The sequence below is a fragment of the Scyliorhinus canicula genome, chromosome 4 (genome assembly GCF_902713615.1).
Source record: "Scyliorhinus canicula chromosome 4, sScyCan1.1, whole genome shotgun sequence".
NCBI lineage: Eukaryota > Metazoa > Chordata > Chondrichthyes > Carcharhiniformes > Scyliorhinidae > Scyliorhinus > Scyliorhinus canicula.
Genome location: NC_052149.1, coordinates 191,291,896 through 191,307,237, shown reverse-complemented (window position 1 = coordinate 191,307,237; position 15,342 = coordinate 191,291,896). Strand labels below are relative to the sequence as shown.

The 15,342-nt window shown below is 49.9% G+C and overlaps 1 protein-coding gene across 1 annotated transcript in view; it reads right to left on the bottom strand.

Annotated features, from left to right (window-relative positions):
* Nucleotides 1–15,342, bottom strand: part of LOC119965257 (collagen alpha-1(XXIII) chain-like) — a 241,183-nt gene that overhangs the window by 146,303 nt on the left and 79,538 nt on the right. The window contains exons 5-6 of the mRNA XM_038795758.1: nucleotides 11,621–11,628; nucleotides 10,733–10,759 (exon numbers count right to left, since the gene is read on the bottom strand). Of these exons, the coding sequence (XP_038651686.1) occupies nucleotides 10,733–10,759; nucleotides 11,621–11,628 (35 nt within the window). The remainder of the gene's footprint in view (nucleotides 1–10,732; nucleotides 10,760–11,620; nucleotides 11,629–15,342) is intronic.

Sequence of the window (15,342 nt, the reverse complement as noted above, 5' to 3'; positions counted from 1 at the left end):
GACACGCGAGGCAGCAGGGCTAACCTGTGGGTCGCCATCTTGTGGACCTCCAATCATTTCAAATGAGCATTAATTAAGAGGAGGAACATTGAACCTGAAATGGGCTGGCAAAGTCGGCATGCAATTGTACCCATGGCTGTCTTGGCCAATCCCAAAGGTGATGGGGCACAGCCGGTGGGAGCTTCTGATGCTCTTGACAGATGGAGCATTGCTGGGTCATGTTCTCAACATCCGCACCCAGGCCTGACCACTCGATGTAACTGTGCGGCAACATCTCAATTTTGGACACACAAACCTTTGACCAAATAGTAGTTCTCATGGGGCAGTACTTTAACCCAACTCCATCCGTTCTTGTACAGTGGTATCATTTTAATATGGAGGAACTTTACGCCAAGCTGGCGGGTGGACCTTTGTTCATTAAACTTGATACGAGTCACGCGTATTTACAACTTGAGTTGGACGCGGCCTCCGAAAATATGTTACGCAGAGAAGACCTTACAAATAAACCTGGTTGCCTTTCGGTATGTCCTCTGCCTGTGCTATATTTCAACAAGTAATTGAGAACACGGTAGCACAAGTGGATAGCACTATGGCTTCACAGCGCCAGGGTCCCAGGTTCGATTCCCCGCTGGGTCACTGTCTGTGCGGAGTCTGCACGTTCTCCCCGTGTCTGCGTGGGTTTCCTCCGGGTGATCCAGTTTCCTCCCACAGTCCAAAGACGTGCAGGTTAGGTGGACTGGACATGCTAAATTGCCCTTGGTATCCAAAAAGGTGGGGGGGTTATTGGGTTAGGGTGGAAGTGAGGGCTTAAGTGGGTCAGTGCAGACTCGATGGGCCGAATGGCCTCCTTCTGCACTGTATGTTCTATGTTCTAACATCCTGAGGGAATTGCCGTGCGTGTCGGTCTATTTAGTCGTTCATCATCACTGTAAATTCTTTAATCTATGATCCGCATGTGTATTATAAGTTATATGTTTTACTGTTGTATTTCTACCATCCAACCAGCAGGTGGGGCGAAGACAGAGTCCCAGGATGCGGATGCACCATTTGCTCCTTCAGAAGGTGTTTGCAAGGAGTTGATAGCAGTCGCAGATTAGGACGCTCTGTTGTATCTTAGTGTAAGTTAATGTTGGACATTTATTTCCAACTATATTCATCTTAGACAATTTAGTTATTTGTTAATGTATAGTAAGTAATAAATAGTTTTGTTTAGAAAACAAAGGGCGGAATTCTCCGCTCCTGTGGAAAATCGAGAAGGCCATTGTGAACTCGGCCGAATTTCACGACGGCCTCGGAGGCCGCTCCTCTCACCTTATTCACCCCCACCCGGGGGGGGGGGCTAGGAATGGCGCTCCGTTATTCTCGGCTGCCGGGCCTTGTCGCTGGTGTCAAGGCCCGGCGCGCGAGAATGACGTGGCCGGCGCGCCTAATGACATCAGACGCGCATGCGTGGTTGCCGTCTTCCCCTCTGCCGCCCCGCAAGACGTGGCGGCTTGATCTTGCGGGGCGGCGGAGGGGAAAGAGTGCGTCCCTTCGAGACGCCGGCCCAACGATCGGTGGGCACCGATCGCGGGCCAGTCCCCTCCCGAGCACGGCCGTGGTGCTCACTCCCCTCTCCGCCCCCCACAAGCGTCAAACCAGCGTTTGGCGCCATGTTCACGACGGCAGCGACCAGGTATGAGTCGCCCGGCCCTCCCGGGATTCTCCCACCCGGCGTGGGGAGCGGAGAATCGCGCCCAAAGTCTAATGTTCTTTGTTCACATCAGCCCAATCAAAGAACATAACAGTGAGCTTACCACAATGGGCGTGATATACAGCACAACGCCTCGCGAGATCTAACACGATCCCGTGAGGCGTTGCGAGCCGGGTAAGTCCTGGGAGCGGGGGCTCCCGACTTTTATTGGCCATGCTGCTTTTCGGGCGCAATGTGGCCATTAAATTGCGCTCAAGATGTTGGTAAAATTTAAATTGTCCCCTTAGCATTCTTGATTGTCTCGATCGCAACCATTTTAACATCGGCTTTTTGCTTTGCAATGAGTACTCATCTGAATCAGTCAGCAGCCTCAATAATACATGTAAATCAGGCTCTTCTGATGTTATTAGGGCCTCAGTGCAGATTTAGTGATCTAAGCAAAGTATCTATAATGGTGCAGTCAGACCTGGCAGTCAGACCTGGCAGGCACCCAGCAGGCAAACAAGTTTAAACTGAACCGCCTGTTCGCAGGCTACAAGCTGATAAGCTGCCCCTGGACACCAGTTTTGGGAGGCAACTGGCCAGAGGAATGTTAATAAGGCTCAAGTATTAACAGGATTGGGGCTTTTGCTGGAGTCCTCAGGCAGGGGGCCAAGTGTGTCCCATCAGATTTTTATCCAGGAGTTACAATTTCCCTTTGAATGTACAGAGAGTCAGGAGTGGAGAATTCTTGTTCCCTAACTAGGTAAATTGAAGTTGTGCCATTTTCCCAAAGAGTTGACAAGATCCAACAGCTACCTGAGCATTTTGCATCCATGGGCGGAATTTTCCCACAAAATGGCTTGGCACGAAAGCTGGTGTAATTCCTGCCGGTCCCCGCATGAAAAATGCTGCACCTGAGAAATGAAGCATCTGATTCGGCCGTCCCCGGGGTATATGGGCACTTTAATCAAGGGGGCTTTTTCTCATTCGAGCCAGGAGGATAGCTGTGAGAAAACCAGCTCCTCGATTAGTGGACGGGGCCCTCACCCGTATGCTGGATGCCATGGTGGTGAGACGGGCAGCAATATACCCTCGGGCTGGCAGGAGACCCTCCAGCAAGATAACGAATCTCACCTGGGAGACGGTCGCGGCACTGGTCAGTGCCAGTAGCCTGCACAAGAGGAAAGGGGGTGCAATGCCATGAGAAGAAGAACAACTTACTTTGTTCCGGCAGGGTATGTGCTGCCTGTCTCCTCCCTGAACTCCACCTTGCTGTTACCTGTTGAAATGTCACCTCGATCCCACATGCTGCTACCCCACTGGGCCCCAGCACCTGACCTCTCACAAGCTTCCTCACATTGTCGCCACTCCTCTTAAGAACCTCTCCCGGCTTATGCGCAGTGCTCACACATGTCAGGTATCATCGATATCTGACTTACCTGGTGGCCAGCATCATTTCCATTTGTGTTTCTGCCGGATAAGCTCACCCACAACCACTGAGAACAAGGGACAACGGGCCATGGGATGCCCGAGCTGAAGATCCTGACTCCTTTTGAGGAGAGGGCCCTAGAACTCATAGGGGTGGAGCAGGAGTGGGCCTGTACAGGAGGTGGTGGCCCTGCGAGAGCAAAGCGAGGAGTCACTGCAGGTTCATCCAGATGACCAAACTCAAGTCAGTTCTGTGTATCCCAGACCATTGCCCTGGGCATGTATTAATACCAAGTCCCTTTCCTTGCAGGAACATCACCCGATCAGTCTGGCCCATCCACCAGCAGAGTCCCACTACCCACCCTCGACACAGCCTAGGAGGAGATGTCCGAGGAGGACATCAAAAAAGTGTCATGGTTGTCACCCACAGCATCCACCAGTACAGAGACGCGCACCTAAGTGGACGATCTTAGCAGTCAGGTTTCTTGTTAACCGCACAGCTTCTGATGCAGATCAAATGGAGGCAGGAATATCCCAAGGATCGGACAGTCAGAGGCCTGCTGTAGCCCTGGATTCAGCTGTGCCCAGCGCCGGCCCTAGGGTTGCTGGCGCCCCGGGCAAGCTGAACTTCGGCGCCCTTTGGGGGGGGGGGGGGGGGGGGGGGGCGGCGAGGAGGGGCGGGGGGGCGGGGCCAAGGGGGGGGCGAGGGGGTGGGCGGGGCCGAGGAGGGCGGGGCCGAGGAGGGGCGGGGGGGCGGACCCGAGGGGGAGGCGGGTGGGGGCGGACCCAAGGGGGGGCGGACCCGAGGAGGGGGCGGGGGGGGGGGACCTGAAGTGGGGGCGGACCCGGGGGGGCGGACCCGAGGGGGGCGGACCCGGGGGGGGGGGGCGGACCTGAAGGGGGCGGACCCGAATGGGGGCCTGGGGGGGCGGACCCGAGGGGGGGGCGGACCCAAGGGCAATACCAGCCAGGTATCGTGCCTCTGGACACGTTTGTCCCTTAGCTGCATGAGATGCAAAGGCAGAGCGGGGAATACCAGGAAGGGGTGTCAGTGACATTTCTGCGACTGCAAGTTTGATTGGCGGAGTCCCAAAGCCTTCTGTCGCATGAGATGGTGCTGGCAATGCATGGCACCCATGCCAAAACTGCAAGGGTGCCTTCCGCAGTGGAAAGCCTGGGGCTTGGGGTCAGATCCGTGGCAGGAGAACCCCTGAGGGCCATGGCTAAGGGGTTCAACTGCATGGTGCAGACAATGGGTGCTGGCAGCACCAGATGACAATAAGGCTTCTGGAGCTCACTCCAGCTGTCCCTCCAGTCCCGACATCGTTTCCAGTGTGGAAGCTGTGACCAAATCCAGAAGAATAATTGTGGCCCTAACAATGATGTAGTGCCTGGGGCCAAAATCTCACTTCCACTGCAACACAGGTAGAAGCCAACCCGGTCTCAGTGTGGCAGTGGGAGCTCAGATTGAAGTCATGCAACCCATGCTTGTTACCATAGAGACTCTATCTGCTGCCATCATGGCCGTGGATACCAGTGTGGCTACAGCAATCCAACAATCTGTTCTTCAACACATTACTAGTCTGCTCAGGCACCAACCCAGGATACTGGCAGTGGCTCCATGGAGGAAGGCTCTGCTGTGCATTGTCAGGATAACAACATTTGTCTTCCCCACACTGCCGCTCCACCAGTGTCCTTGTTGTTGCCTGACACCCAGCCAGCCCAGGCTGCTGCTACCCATGCTGAGGTGGTGCAGTTCAAAGCTGGGCTTTCGAGAGCTGGAGATGCTTGACGTCATTCCGGAAGGCCATGCAGTCTTATGCACACAGCAGATTGGAAACGTAAGAGGTGGCATGCTGTTGCAAGATTTAAACCGTGCAGTGGCTTAAGGAGCCAAATTTCTCTGAAAACCTTACTTTGCAGTATGGAGTAAGAGCGAAGAACAATCTCAGGCCAATAGCCTGAATTGTAGACACATGGGGGCGCTGTTGTACTCCCTGTGTGGTCGAGGACAGGGCAGGGTAGAACCCTGGCACTTCCCCAGCACCTGGGTACCTGGGTACCTTTGCATTGCCAGCCTGGCACCTTGGCAGTGTCACCTGGGCACCCTAGCAGTGCCAGGCACTGCCAAGGTTGGGCCTGGTGGGAGCCATGACCATGAATGGAGTAGGGTAAGATTGGGGGGGGGGGGATCCTGAAAGCGGGAGTCCTGAAAGTGAGCGAGGAGGGGCGGGGATAGAGATCGGGGCAGCCTTTCAAAATGGTTTCCCAATCTGTGAGGAGCTGGCAAGTGTGGCCTCAAGAGGGAGAGACTCCCCAAGGCCCCAAAAAATGGCAAAGTGCCATTGAATAGCAGTGTCAATCTCAGCATTGCAACCATCATGAAACACCCCACCAAATGCACCCCAAACCGGACTTTGAAATGATTCCGGTGTATCATGCCCAGGAGCTGAAGTGTTGCGACAAAAGGTGCTGTTTGGAAAGACATTTTGGGATGCATGGGAAGAAGTCAAGGAAAAGAGGAGGTCAGGCTAAGTGGAAGGAGTTGGCGTTGGTTATTAGTACTATTTCCATGATTCTCCCTGCACAGCTCCTCAGTGCTGCATGATGTTTAATGACTTACGGCCAGTTTGGCAAATGAAGAGGAGCCAGCTACACCGTAAAAGAATGCAGTGTCTCAAGCATTCAATATCACCTTCCCTTTACTGTGATTAAGTGGCAGCTCTACCCTGCACAATACACACTTTTCAGTGCAAGACATTTTCCTTTCATACCTATACGTGTGCTTCTCCTCTCACTATCCAAAGCCTCAGATGGTAGGAAATAGATTGATTCAGAGATCCATGTTCTGCTTATTTACTCTTAAGCTGGAGGGCATCTCATGACAACCTCAGGCCAATTATAGTCTGGGTTGTTCAGGAAAAGCAATAAGGAGAGATTGGTCACAGGTAATGACCTCCAAATGAAGAGGAAGCCTGGACTACTGGGAAGGTCAACAGTGAAAAGTTTCTGAAATGGAAAAGCAGCATAAATGGAACAAGCTACACACTTGTTTTAGCCTCCAGTTCTTGCCGCTGACAGATCAATTTGCATGCTACACATATCATGATCCCACGATTACTCATTAAACTGCAAGTTTCAAACTGACTTGAATTGTGGGGAAGGCAGTAGCCATGCTTGTTTCTCTTCACCTCTCCTCCTCTTGAGCAAATCAGGAGTATCTTGTCCTTTGGGCTCAGGAACTGGGTCAATACTCAATTCATTTTAAGTACGCTCGAGAAATAAATAAACAGAGAATGGGTTGAATTTGAACCCAGGACGACCTGGCGAGAGGCTTGTGTCTGGAACTTGTACCACCTAGTCTACGGATTGATTTTCCTCTTCTTTGAAAAACTGTTCACCCCCATGGTGGGGAGAGGGAGAGAATAACAACTATGATATGCAGGAATTCTAGTGCATTCTTGAGGTCTTGAGGCACATCAAGGTACAAATGTCCCAGAAGTAGTTTCAAATGCGTGGTATGTCACCATGCTGTGGGAATGGTGCTGGATGTGATCCCTATTCTGTATCGAACTAATAAATATCTGTCAGGCTGGCAATGTGAGCAACATAACAGTCCTGAGTTGTTGGGGTAACAAACAAATCACTCAAAGTTCCTGGAGGGGGATTTTCCGTCTCGCAGCACCCGTTTTCTGGTGCGGCGCGCCTTGGCTGGCTGCGGATCCTCCGTCCCGGCAGACAGCCAATGAGGTTTCCCATTGTGGGCACCCCCCACGCCGTCGCCATCCGTGGGAGTGAATGCGCTGCCAGCAAAGTTAGAGGATCCTGCTGACGGAGAATCCAGCCCCCGGCCTTTGATGGTTACCAATGGCGGGGATTTTCCGTGCTGCGGTGGGGTGCGCCGGGGAAGGGAGGGTGGCGCCGGGTCAAAGGGGGGGTTGTGTGTGGAACCAGCTGGTGCCAGGTCCCTGAGGGAGACTGTGTCTTGGCGGCCGTCGGGGTACGCTACGTACCACAAGTCTGGGGCAAGACCAGAACATGTGGGCGTGGTTGGCCGGGCCTCCTTGGCACCATTCACATCTATCCTCCACCTCCAGGAAGAACCTGCTCATACGAGTTCTTGTCAAACGGGCTTTATGTACCACTTTTAGTTGCGTCAGACTGAGCCTTGCGCACGTGGAGGTGGAGTTCATCCTATGCAGTGCTTCGCTCCAGAATCCCCACCCTATTTAAATCCCCAGATCCTTCTCCTATTTCTTTCTTGTTGCCTCCAGTATGGTGTCGGCCCTTTCAACAGTCGGTCATACATGTCGCTACAGTTCCCTGTATCTAGGATGCTTGCGTCCAGTAACTCTTCCAGTAATGTCTGTCGTGCCGGTTGTGGGTACGTCCTTGTCTCCTTTCGTAGGAAGTTTTTGAGTTGCAGGTACCTCAGCTCGTTCCCCCTGGCTAGCTGGAATTTCTCTGTTAGTTCATCCATTGTTGCGACCCTGCCGTCCGTGTATAGGTCCCTGACTGTCAGTGCCCCTCCGTCCTGTCCCCACCTTTTGAAGGTGGCGTCAGTCAGTGCTGGTGCGAACTTATGGTTGTTGCAGATGGGAGCCTTGTCCGACATTTTGGTCAGGCCACATTGCTGCCGTATAGGAGAGGAAATTCACCTTTAAATTCTCACAGTGATGTAAAATGAGTAGCTGATATGCTACTAGTCTGTTTTATTTTTAAATTTTTTTGAGGAGTTCAGAATTAATGTTTAATAACTATTATCACTTGGAGCGGGGTAGAGATGGGGGGGGGGCGGGCGTTACCCAATCTCTCGGGGTATTATTGGGCGGCCAATGTGTCGATGGTGCGCAAGTGGGTAATGGAGGGGGAGGGGGCAGCATGGAAACGGATGGAGAGGGCGTCCTGTGGAGATACAAGCCTGGGGGCCCTGGTAACGGCGCCGTTGCCGCTCCCTCCTACGAGGTATACCACGAGTCCGGTGGTGGCGGCTACCCTCAAGATTTGGGGGCAGTGGAGGCGACATAGGGGAGAAGTGGGGGGCTCGATGGAGGCTCCGTTAAGGGGGAACCATAGGTTCGTCCCCGGGAACATTGATGGGGGGTTCCAGGGTTGGCACAGAGCGGGCATCAGACAGCTGAGGGACCTTTTTATTGATGGGAGGTGTGCGAGCCTGGGGGAGTTGGAGGAGAAATTTGGGCTCCCCCCGGGGAACATGTTCAGGTATCTGCAGGTAAAGGCATTTGCTAGGCGGCAGGTGGAGGGATTCCCTTCGCTTCCCGCGAGTGGGGTGAGCGACAGGGTGCTTTCGGGGGTCTGGGTCGGAGAGGGGAAGATATCTGATATCTACAAGGTTATGCAGGAGGCGGAGGAGGCGTCAGTAGAGGAGCTGAAAGCTAAGTGGGAGGGGCAACTGGGGGAACAGATCGAAGACGGGACATGGGCTGATGCCCTGGAGAGGGTTAATTCTTCCTCCTCGTGTGCGCGGCTTAGCCTCATCCAATTCAAGGTGCTGCACCGGGCCCACATGACTGGGACAAGGATGAGTAGGTTCTTTGGGGGTGAAGACAGGTGTGTCAGGTGCTCGGGGAGTCCAGCGAACCATGCCCATATGATCTGGGCATGCCCGGCGCTTGAGGAGTTCTGGAAAGGGGTGGCGAGGACAGTGTCGAGGGTGGTGGGATCCAGGGTCAAGCCAGGATGGGGACTCGCGATTTTTGGGGTTGGGGTGGAGCCGGGAGTGCAGGAGGCGAAAGAGGCCGGTGTGCTGGCCTTTGCGTCCCTAGTAGCCCGGCGAAGGATCTTGCTACAATGGAAGGATGCGAGGCCCCCAAGCGTGGAGACCTGGATCAATGACATGGTGGGTTTCATTAAGCTAGAGAAGGTCAAATTCGCCCTGAGAGGGTCGGTACAAGGGTTCTTTAGGCGGTGGCAACCTTTTCTCGACTTTCTGGCTCAACGATAGGGTACGGGGACAGTAGCAGCAGCAACCCGGGGGGGGGGGGGGGGGGGGGGGGAGGGGGAGGGAAAAGGGGGGGGGGGGAGGGAAAAGGGGGGGGGGGCGGACGATGACTATGTTTGTTTATTTAATTTAAATTTATTTTGAAGTTCTTTTGTTGTTCATTGGGGTTGGGGGGGGTGGGGGAATGGGATACATACGTCGATATGGTCTGGGGGTGGTACGGTTATTATGGGTTATTTTGTTGCATTGCATTGTTTGTCGTTATGTTTTATATTTTCTGTAAAAAATTCCAATAAAAATTATATTTAAAAAAAAATAACTATTATCATTTTAATATGTTTTTTCATCAATAAAGGTTACACTGTAAGCAACCAACAAGATATATAGAGTCATTCAAGAAGACTGCTTGAGCAATATTGTGTCACAGAATGCCTGATGGACCCATTACAATTGAATATGCAACACCCTGCCAGCCATCCATCATCAGCAGTCGGGAATTTTAAATGAGACAGCATCCAAATAACTGTTCAGTGATATGAGGTCTCTATAAGACGGTGGTGCCGTCTTATTTTTATACCAAAGATATTGGTCAGGCAATTGGATGCAGGGTGTGTCAGGTGCATGCAGTCTGCGTTTCTTGATTCTGTTCAAGCCCGGCTAGTTACTGCAATAAGCCTCTGAAATTAAGTTCATTTCAACACATATGAATTTTTTATTTTGTTTTGATTGTCTGAGAGAGGTACTAAGTGGAAGTCAGGTACTTTTCTACGATTAAAAAGAGCAAGAGGTAAGTTATTCCAGATGGCTTTCTCAAATTGAACTGAGCTACAGAACAGCACTGGTAGAGGCCACAGGGCAGATTGCTTCCCTTCATGCCCCATTTGATGTTGACGGTACACAGTGTTAGCAACGCTTCACTCTTTTTAGAAATGCTGTCAGTGTGGATTCAAAATTGCATCTATAAGTTTTTCGGACCGAGTACGTAAACAATCACCAAAACAACAACATGAAGGTATAAGAGAAAATGCTACAAATACGCAAGTCAATGCACGATTAAATAGTTTGGGGCTCAAAACAAGTGGAAAGCCAACGCCATTATTGCTACTCTCGCCGATGCAAGGCATGATTGAAATTCAGCAGCCTGCATGCCAATTGCAGACCTGTTAAATAAGTATGTTGTGTCCATTTGCACAGTGGAGGAAGGGAGACAAAAATCAGCAGTATAAGGACATTTTCAAAAAATTGTTTTAAATCCCAAAGCATTTTACTTTGCTTTCTAAATCTTTGTGTAAATACATTGGCAATCTGCCACAATATCGAGGATATTCAATGTACGTTTTTGAAGTATCTGTGAGTGTAATCTCGTTTTACATTTCCTATTGGGAAATTCTGAGCCAAAGCACATGGGCAGACACCGTACGAGCAGCGGTGAGTCTCAATAATCACGCTGAATCGATTTTCGTTTACTGCTAAAAATGATATATTTTTAGAGTGCGACAGGATTACTCTTCAATTAGATGATTATGGGGAAATATTGCGCAATGTCGTTTACACTTTATTAGGAATGTTATTCCTATTATTTTGATGCACCACCTGAAAATGAAGAGTGTGACACCTTTAATTACATTGGAAATGCAGAGGAAATATAAAACTTAATTGCCATTTACCGGGTAACCATCTCTTCCTGGAGCCCCCTGTGGATGTGGAATGAATGAAACAACAAAACAGAAAATATTATCACAAAGCCATATTTTCTGAATCTCAAAAAGAATCATTCTCTCTAGCTGCATGGCAAATAATGAACGTTAAAACTTATTAAATATAACTTGCACAAACTGCTAGACAGTAGTGCTGCAAAAACAGCGCATGAAACAGAAAACCCCATCTGTGCTTCGCATCCCCGTTATTCAACATTGATCAAAACACACTGAAATTTGCTGACTAACATTTATTTAAAGAGGGATTTATGATTTATCCCATTTTTGGACTGGGGTGCCCCACCTTGTGTCTTTGAGACTGCACAATTGCATCCCCCTGAGCCTGAGGGTGACATCTCTGAAGTTGAACTCAGTACTCCTGCTAAATTGCAGATGTTAATGGATCATGAAGCCCAGATTTAGAAAGTATCCACCAGTGAGGAAACGTTTGCTAATAAAAAAGCCCTTTCAAGAACTCCAGGTATTAAAATTCAAACAGCAAGTAAATGATATAAGCATAAATAGGAATGAGTAGCCGAAATTTTAAGAGCCAGATCGCTAGGACTCAGGGGTGCATGTGGCCCTCAGGGTGCAGATTGAATAACCCTGTTTTAGGATACTTGCATGAGAGGTTTAGTCACAGAATAGACACAATCAATTATCCAGTGATAATCTATATGCAGAGATAAACAGCTGTTTCTAATTTTCTAACCAAAATATACCATTAAATATAAAATAAAACATTCTGAGATTAAATGCAAAAGTCAAAAGAAAAGAAAAGTAGACAAAGAAAAAAAAAGAAATAAGTCTCCTTAACTCAGTGGACCCAATCAGCTTTGTGGTATTCACAATACTTACAGGGAATCCTGTAAAAGAAGAGATGGAGAAAACGATCAGCTAAAATATCATGATTTGTTTATGATATTTATTCATCCTAGTCTATAAGACACAAGTCTGTGTTATAAAGACTTATATTTTACAAAACATACATGATGCTCATGGAAGACATTTTTATAGCCGCCCAAATTTCAACGCATAACCCAGCATGGTCACTCACATTTACCAAAGTCCTGTCAGCGTGTTTATGGTAGGCAGTAATAATAATTACATTTTCCAATATTTGCTTATTTTATTAAAGAAAGGAGATAATATTCACAATGGGGACTATTTAAATGTGCAGTAAAATGTTAAACAGTTAAAATCTTGTAATTTTAAGTTGTACAATGATATCAAAAATGGCTAAGCTAGGTTTAGCTGTAAATCTAATGTCACTGCACATTTTATGGATCAAATCAAAACTGGAAATTATAAAATGTAGAGGCAGGGCAGCATGGTAGCGCAGTGGGTCAGCCCGGCTGCCTCATGGCGCCGAAGTCCCAGGTTTGATCCCGGTTCTGGGTCACTCTCTGTGTGGAGTTTGCACATTCTCCCCGTATTTGCGTTGTTTTCACCCCCACAACCCAAAGATGTGCAGGGTAGGTGGATTGGCCACGCTAAATTGTCCCTTAATTGGAAAAATGAATTGGGTACTCTAAATTGAGAGAAAAAAAAATACTGTTTAAAAAAAAATAAATAAAAAAATAAAATGTAGAGGCCAGGTTTGAACAAAAAAAATTATCCTGGAACTTCCTGCTATGCTTCCCTGCTGGTAGTGTACATTCTCATCGAGGATGCAAATGCAAATCTGCTAACACATATCACTAAAGGGCAGGCGTACAATTTCCTGTCTGACAGACAGAAAGTACAGAGAACTAATCTCTCCCATTTCAAATGGATGCTAAATGTCATCAAAGTTATTGATTGTCTCTTAAGCAATAACATTAACTTCCTCTTCCAGCCACAGACATTTTAAGTTATGGGTGTTACGTTCAGTGCCACTGACCTTATCTAACATCAGAGGTGAACTTGGCACATTCACCAGCATACCACCTAACATAGTTACGAACCCAGCACTGTTGCCTGCCAGTAAGTGAGGAGAATAATCCCTTCAGACTGAGCTTCAGTGTGGTGGCTATCACAGAATTATGAAGATCTGCCTCAAGTAATCCTCTGAGTGGACGTTCAGAGACTATTTCCTCGGGTGGATTTAGCTGTTACAAGGGGGCATAACTATAAGGTTCAGGGTGGGAGATATAGGAGGGATGTCCGAGGTAGGTTCTTTACTCAGAGAGTGGTTAGGGTGGGGAATGGCCTGCAGTGATAGTGGAGTCGGACACTTTAGGAACTTTCAAGCGGTTATTGGATAGGCACATGGAGCACACCAGAATGACAGGGAGTGGGATAGCTTGATCTTGGTTTCGGACAATGCTCGGCACAACATCGAGGGCCAAAGGGTCTGTTCTGTGCTGTACTGTTCTATGTTCTACCCACTCTCACAATAGGGGCAGTACTCCCAATAACAATAAACCTGTTGGGCCCTATCGAATGGCCTCGCTGTGCCCGACCCAGTGCCGTGGAGTGGCCGTTAATTCTCGCGACAGGCCTCTTGCAAGATTTGCAACGCTCTGAACACCTCGCAAGATCTAACGAGCAGTTAGGCTCACCTAAATATGTCTGTGCCGGATTCCCCCAGTGCCCAGAAACAAACACCCGGGAGACCTCGGCATGGCACCGTTTAACACTGGTCCACACAAAGATGGACCAGATGTAACGGCACTGGATGCGGTCTCCCAGGCCATTAGTAGCCCCTCGGTGGTCGGGTTCTGGGCAGGTGACACCCTGCACTCCAGTTTCCACCCGGGCACCTTGGCACTGCCATATTGGCACCTTGGAACTGCCACATGGGCACCCTAGCATTGCCACCTGGACACCTTGGCAGTACCAGTGTGGCACTCCAAGGTTTAACTTGTGTTGAAAAGTGATTGTGAAACTGGGCCACCTGTTTCAAAGACGTGAAGCACAATACAAAACTTTTCGTACAGAAGGAAGTTTGGGCTGTAGGAGAGCATGGCCGGGATTCTCTAAATTCGCGGGTGGGTGTTGACGCCGGTGTAATCACCCAAGTGTCAACAGGCCTCCCGGCCCAGCGATTCCGTGGCCCACAGGGGGCCAGCACGGCGCCGCACTGCTGCACGTAGCGCCGATACGCGGATCTGCACTGCCGGCCGTGGGTCCGCGCATGCGCTCGGTGGCCGCTTCCGCGCCGGGCTCGCACAACATGGCGGAGCCACACAGCAGCCGGCGCGGAAGAAGGTACGCTCCCCCTGGATCACGCACGCCCGCCAATTGGTGGCCCCCGAGCACGGGCCTGGCCGTCGTGGAGGCCCCCCCCCCAGAGTCTGATCCCCCCCCGCCCCCCACCAGGACGGCCACCGTGACCGCGGGTCCGAGCTCCCGCCGGCTGGAACCATGTTAGAACCACATCGGCGGCAACTCGTCTGGCTGATCGCGGAGAATTGCTTCGTGGGCCGATCCGGCGCCGCGTCGACTGCACACGTGAATCGGAGAATCCCGGCCCATGTACTTCATTATAGGCATCACAATTATTCACATGGGGGAGTTTTGGTTGATTTCACATTTGTAGCTTGTCCTGCACCTGGTGCTACCCCCTCAAATAGATAAATGACAGATCCACTGAAATTGGATTCTTAAAATGAGGTCACCGTTGTAAAATATCATTGCCTATTTTTCTATTTAGCAATGAGACTTTGGCCTCTTTCATTTGTGCTTGTTCCAACATCTGAAAATTTTTATTTGCTTTCTTTTGACAATGCTTCCCTTTCATGTTTAGTTGCTAAAATTGAAACAAGGTTTGAATGGAATGGAAATTAGTCATTGCAGGCTGCATGTTGAAACAGTGCTGTCCCAATTCTCCTTGCTCCATGGATCCTCCCCATCATGTTTTCCACTGTGCTCCCTGCCTAGGTGATGCCTAAAATTTAGAAAGCTAGGCCATATTGTGAAAATGTTACATCTCTTGTGTCTCTTAATTTTCTGATTCCGCCCACAGAGACCGAAAATTCCCATCCAAGATCGATGGACATTCCAATGGTCTGTGAAATTGCCCATCCCCACCCGTGATGATCCTCACGGCAGGTGGGACCAGAAGGTTTACCCATGATTTTTGCTGACAATTTTCAGCACTGGAGTGCTGAACTTGGTGCATTTGAGTGCTGCAGTGAGAGTTTGGTGACTGAGGGAGTTAGCTGAGGAGGGAGCAAGGTGCTCCTTTCATTTAATTTCTGCAAAGAGCGAGAAGGGAGCCAGGAGTTTACAGAGTGCAGCTGACTGGAAGCAGAGTCGGAGGGCAGAGGTCCAGTTGGTCTACAGGGCAGCTATATTCTGTAAAGTAAGAGGGGATGGAGGCTAGTGCAGTTGCATGCTCCTCCTGTAGGATGTGGGTGGTGAGGGATACCAGCAGTGTCCCTGCTCACTATACCTGCAGGAAGTGCACCCAACTCCAGCTCCTCCGAGACCGTGTTAGGGAACTGGAGCTGGAGCTGGATGAACTTTGGATCATCCAGGAGGCAGAGGGGGTTATCGAGAAGAGTTACAGGGAGGTAGGCACACCCAAGATACTGGACAAGAGTAGCTGGGTTACAGTCAGGGGAAAGAAAACTAACAAGCAGACAGTGCAGGGA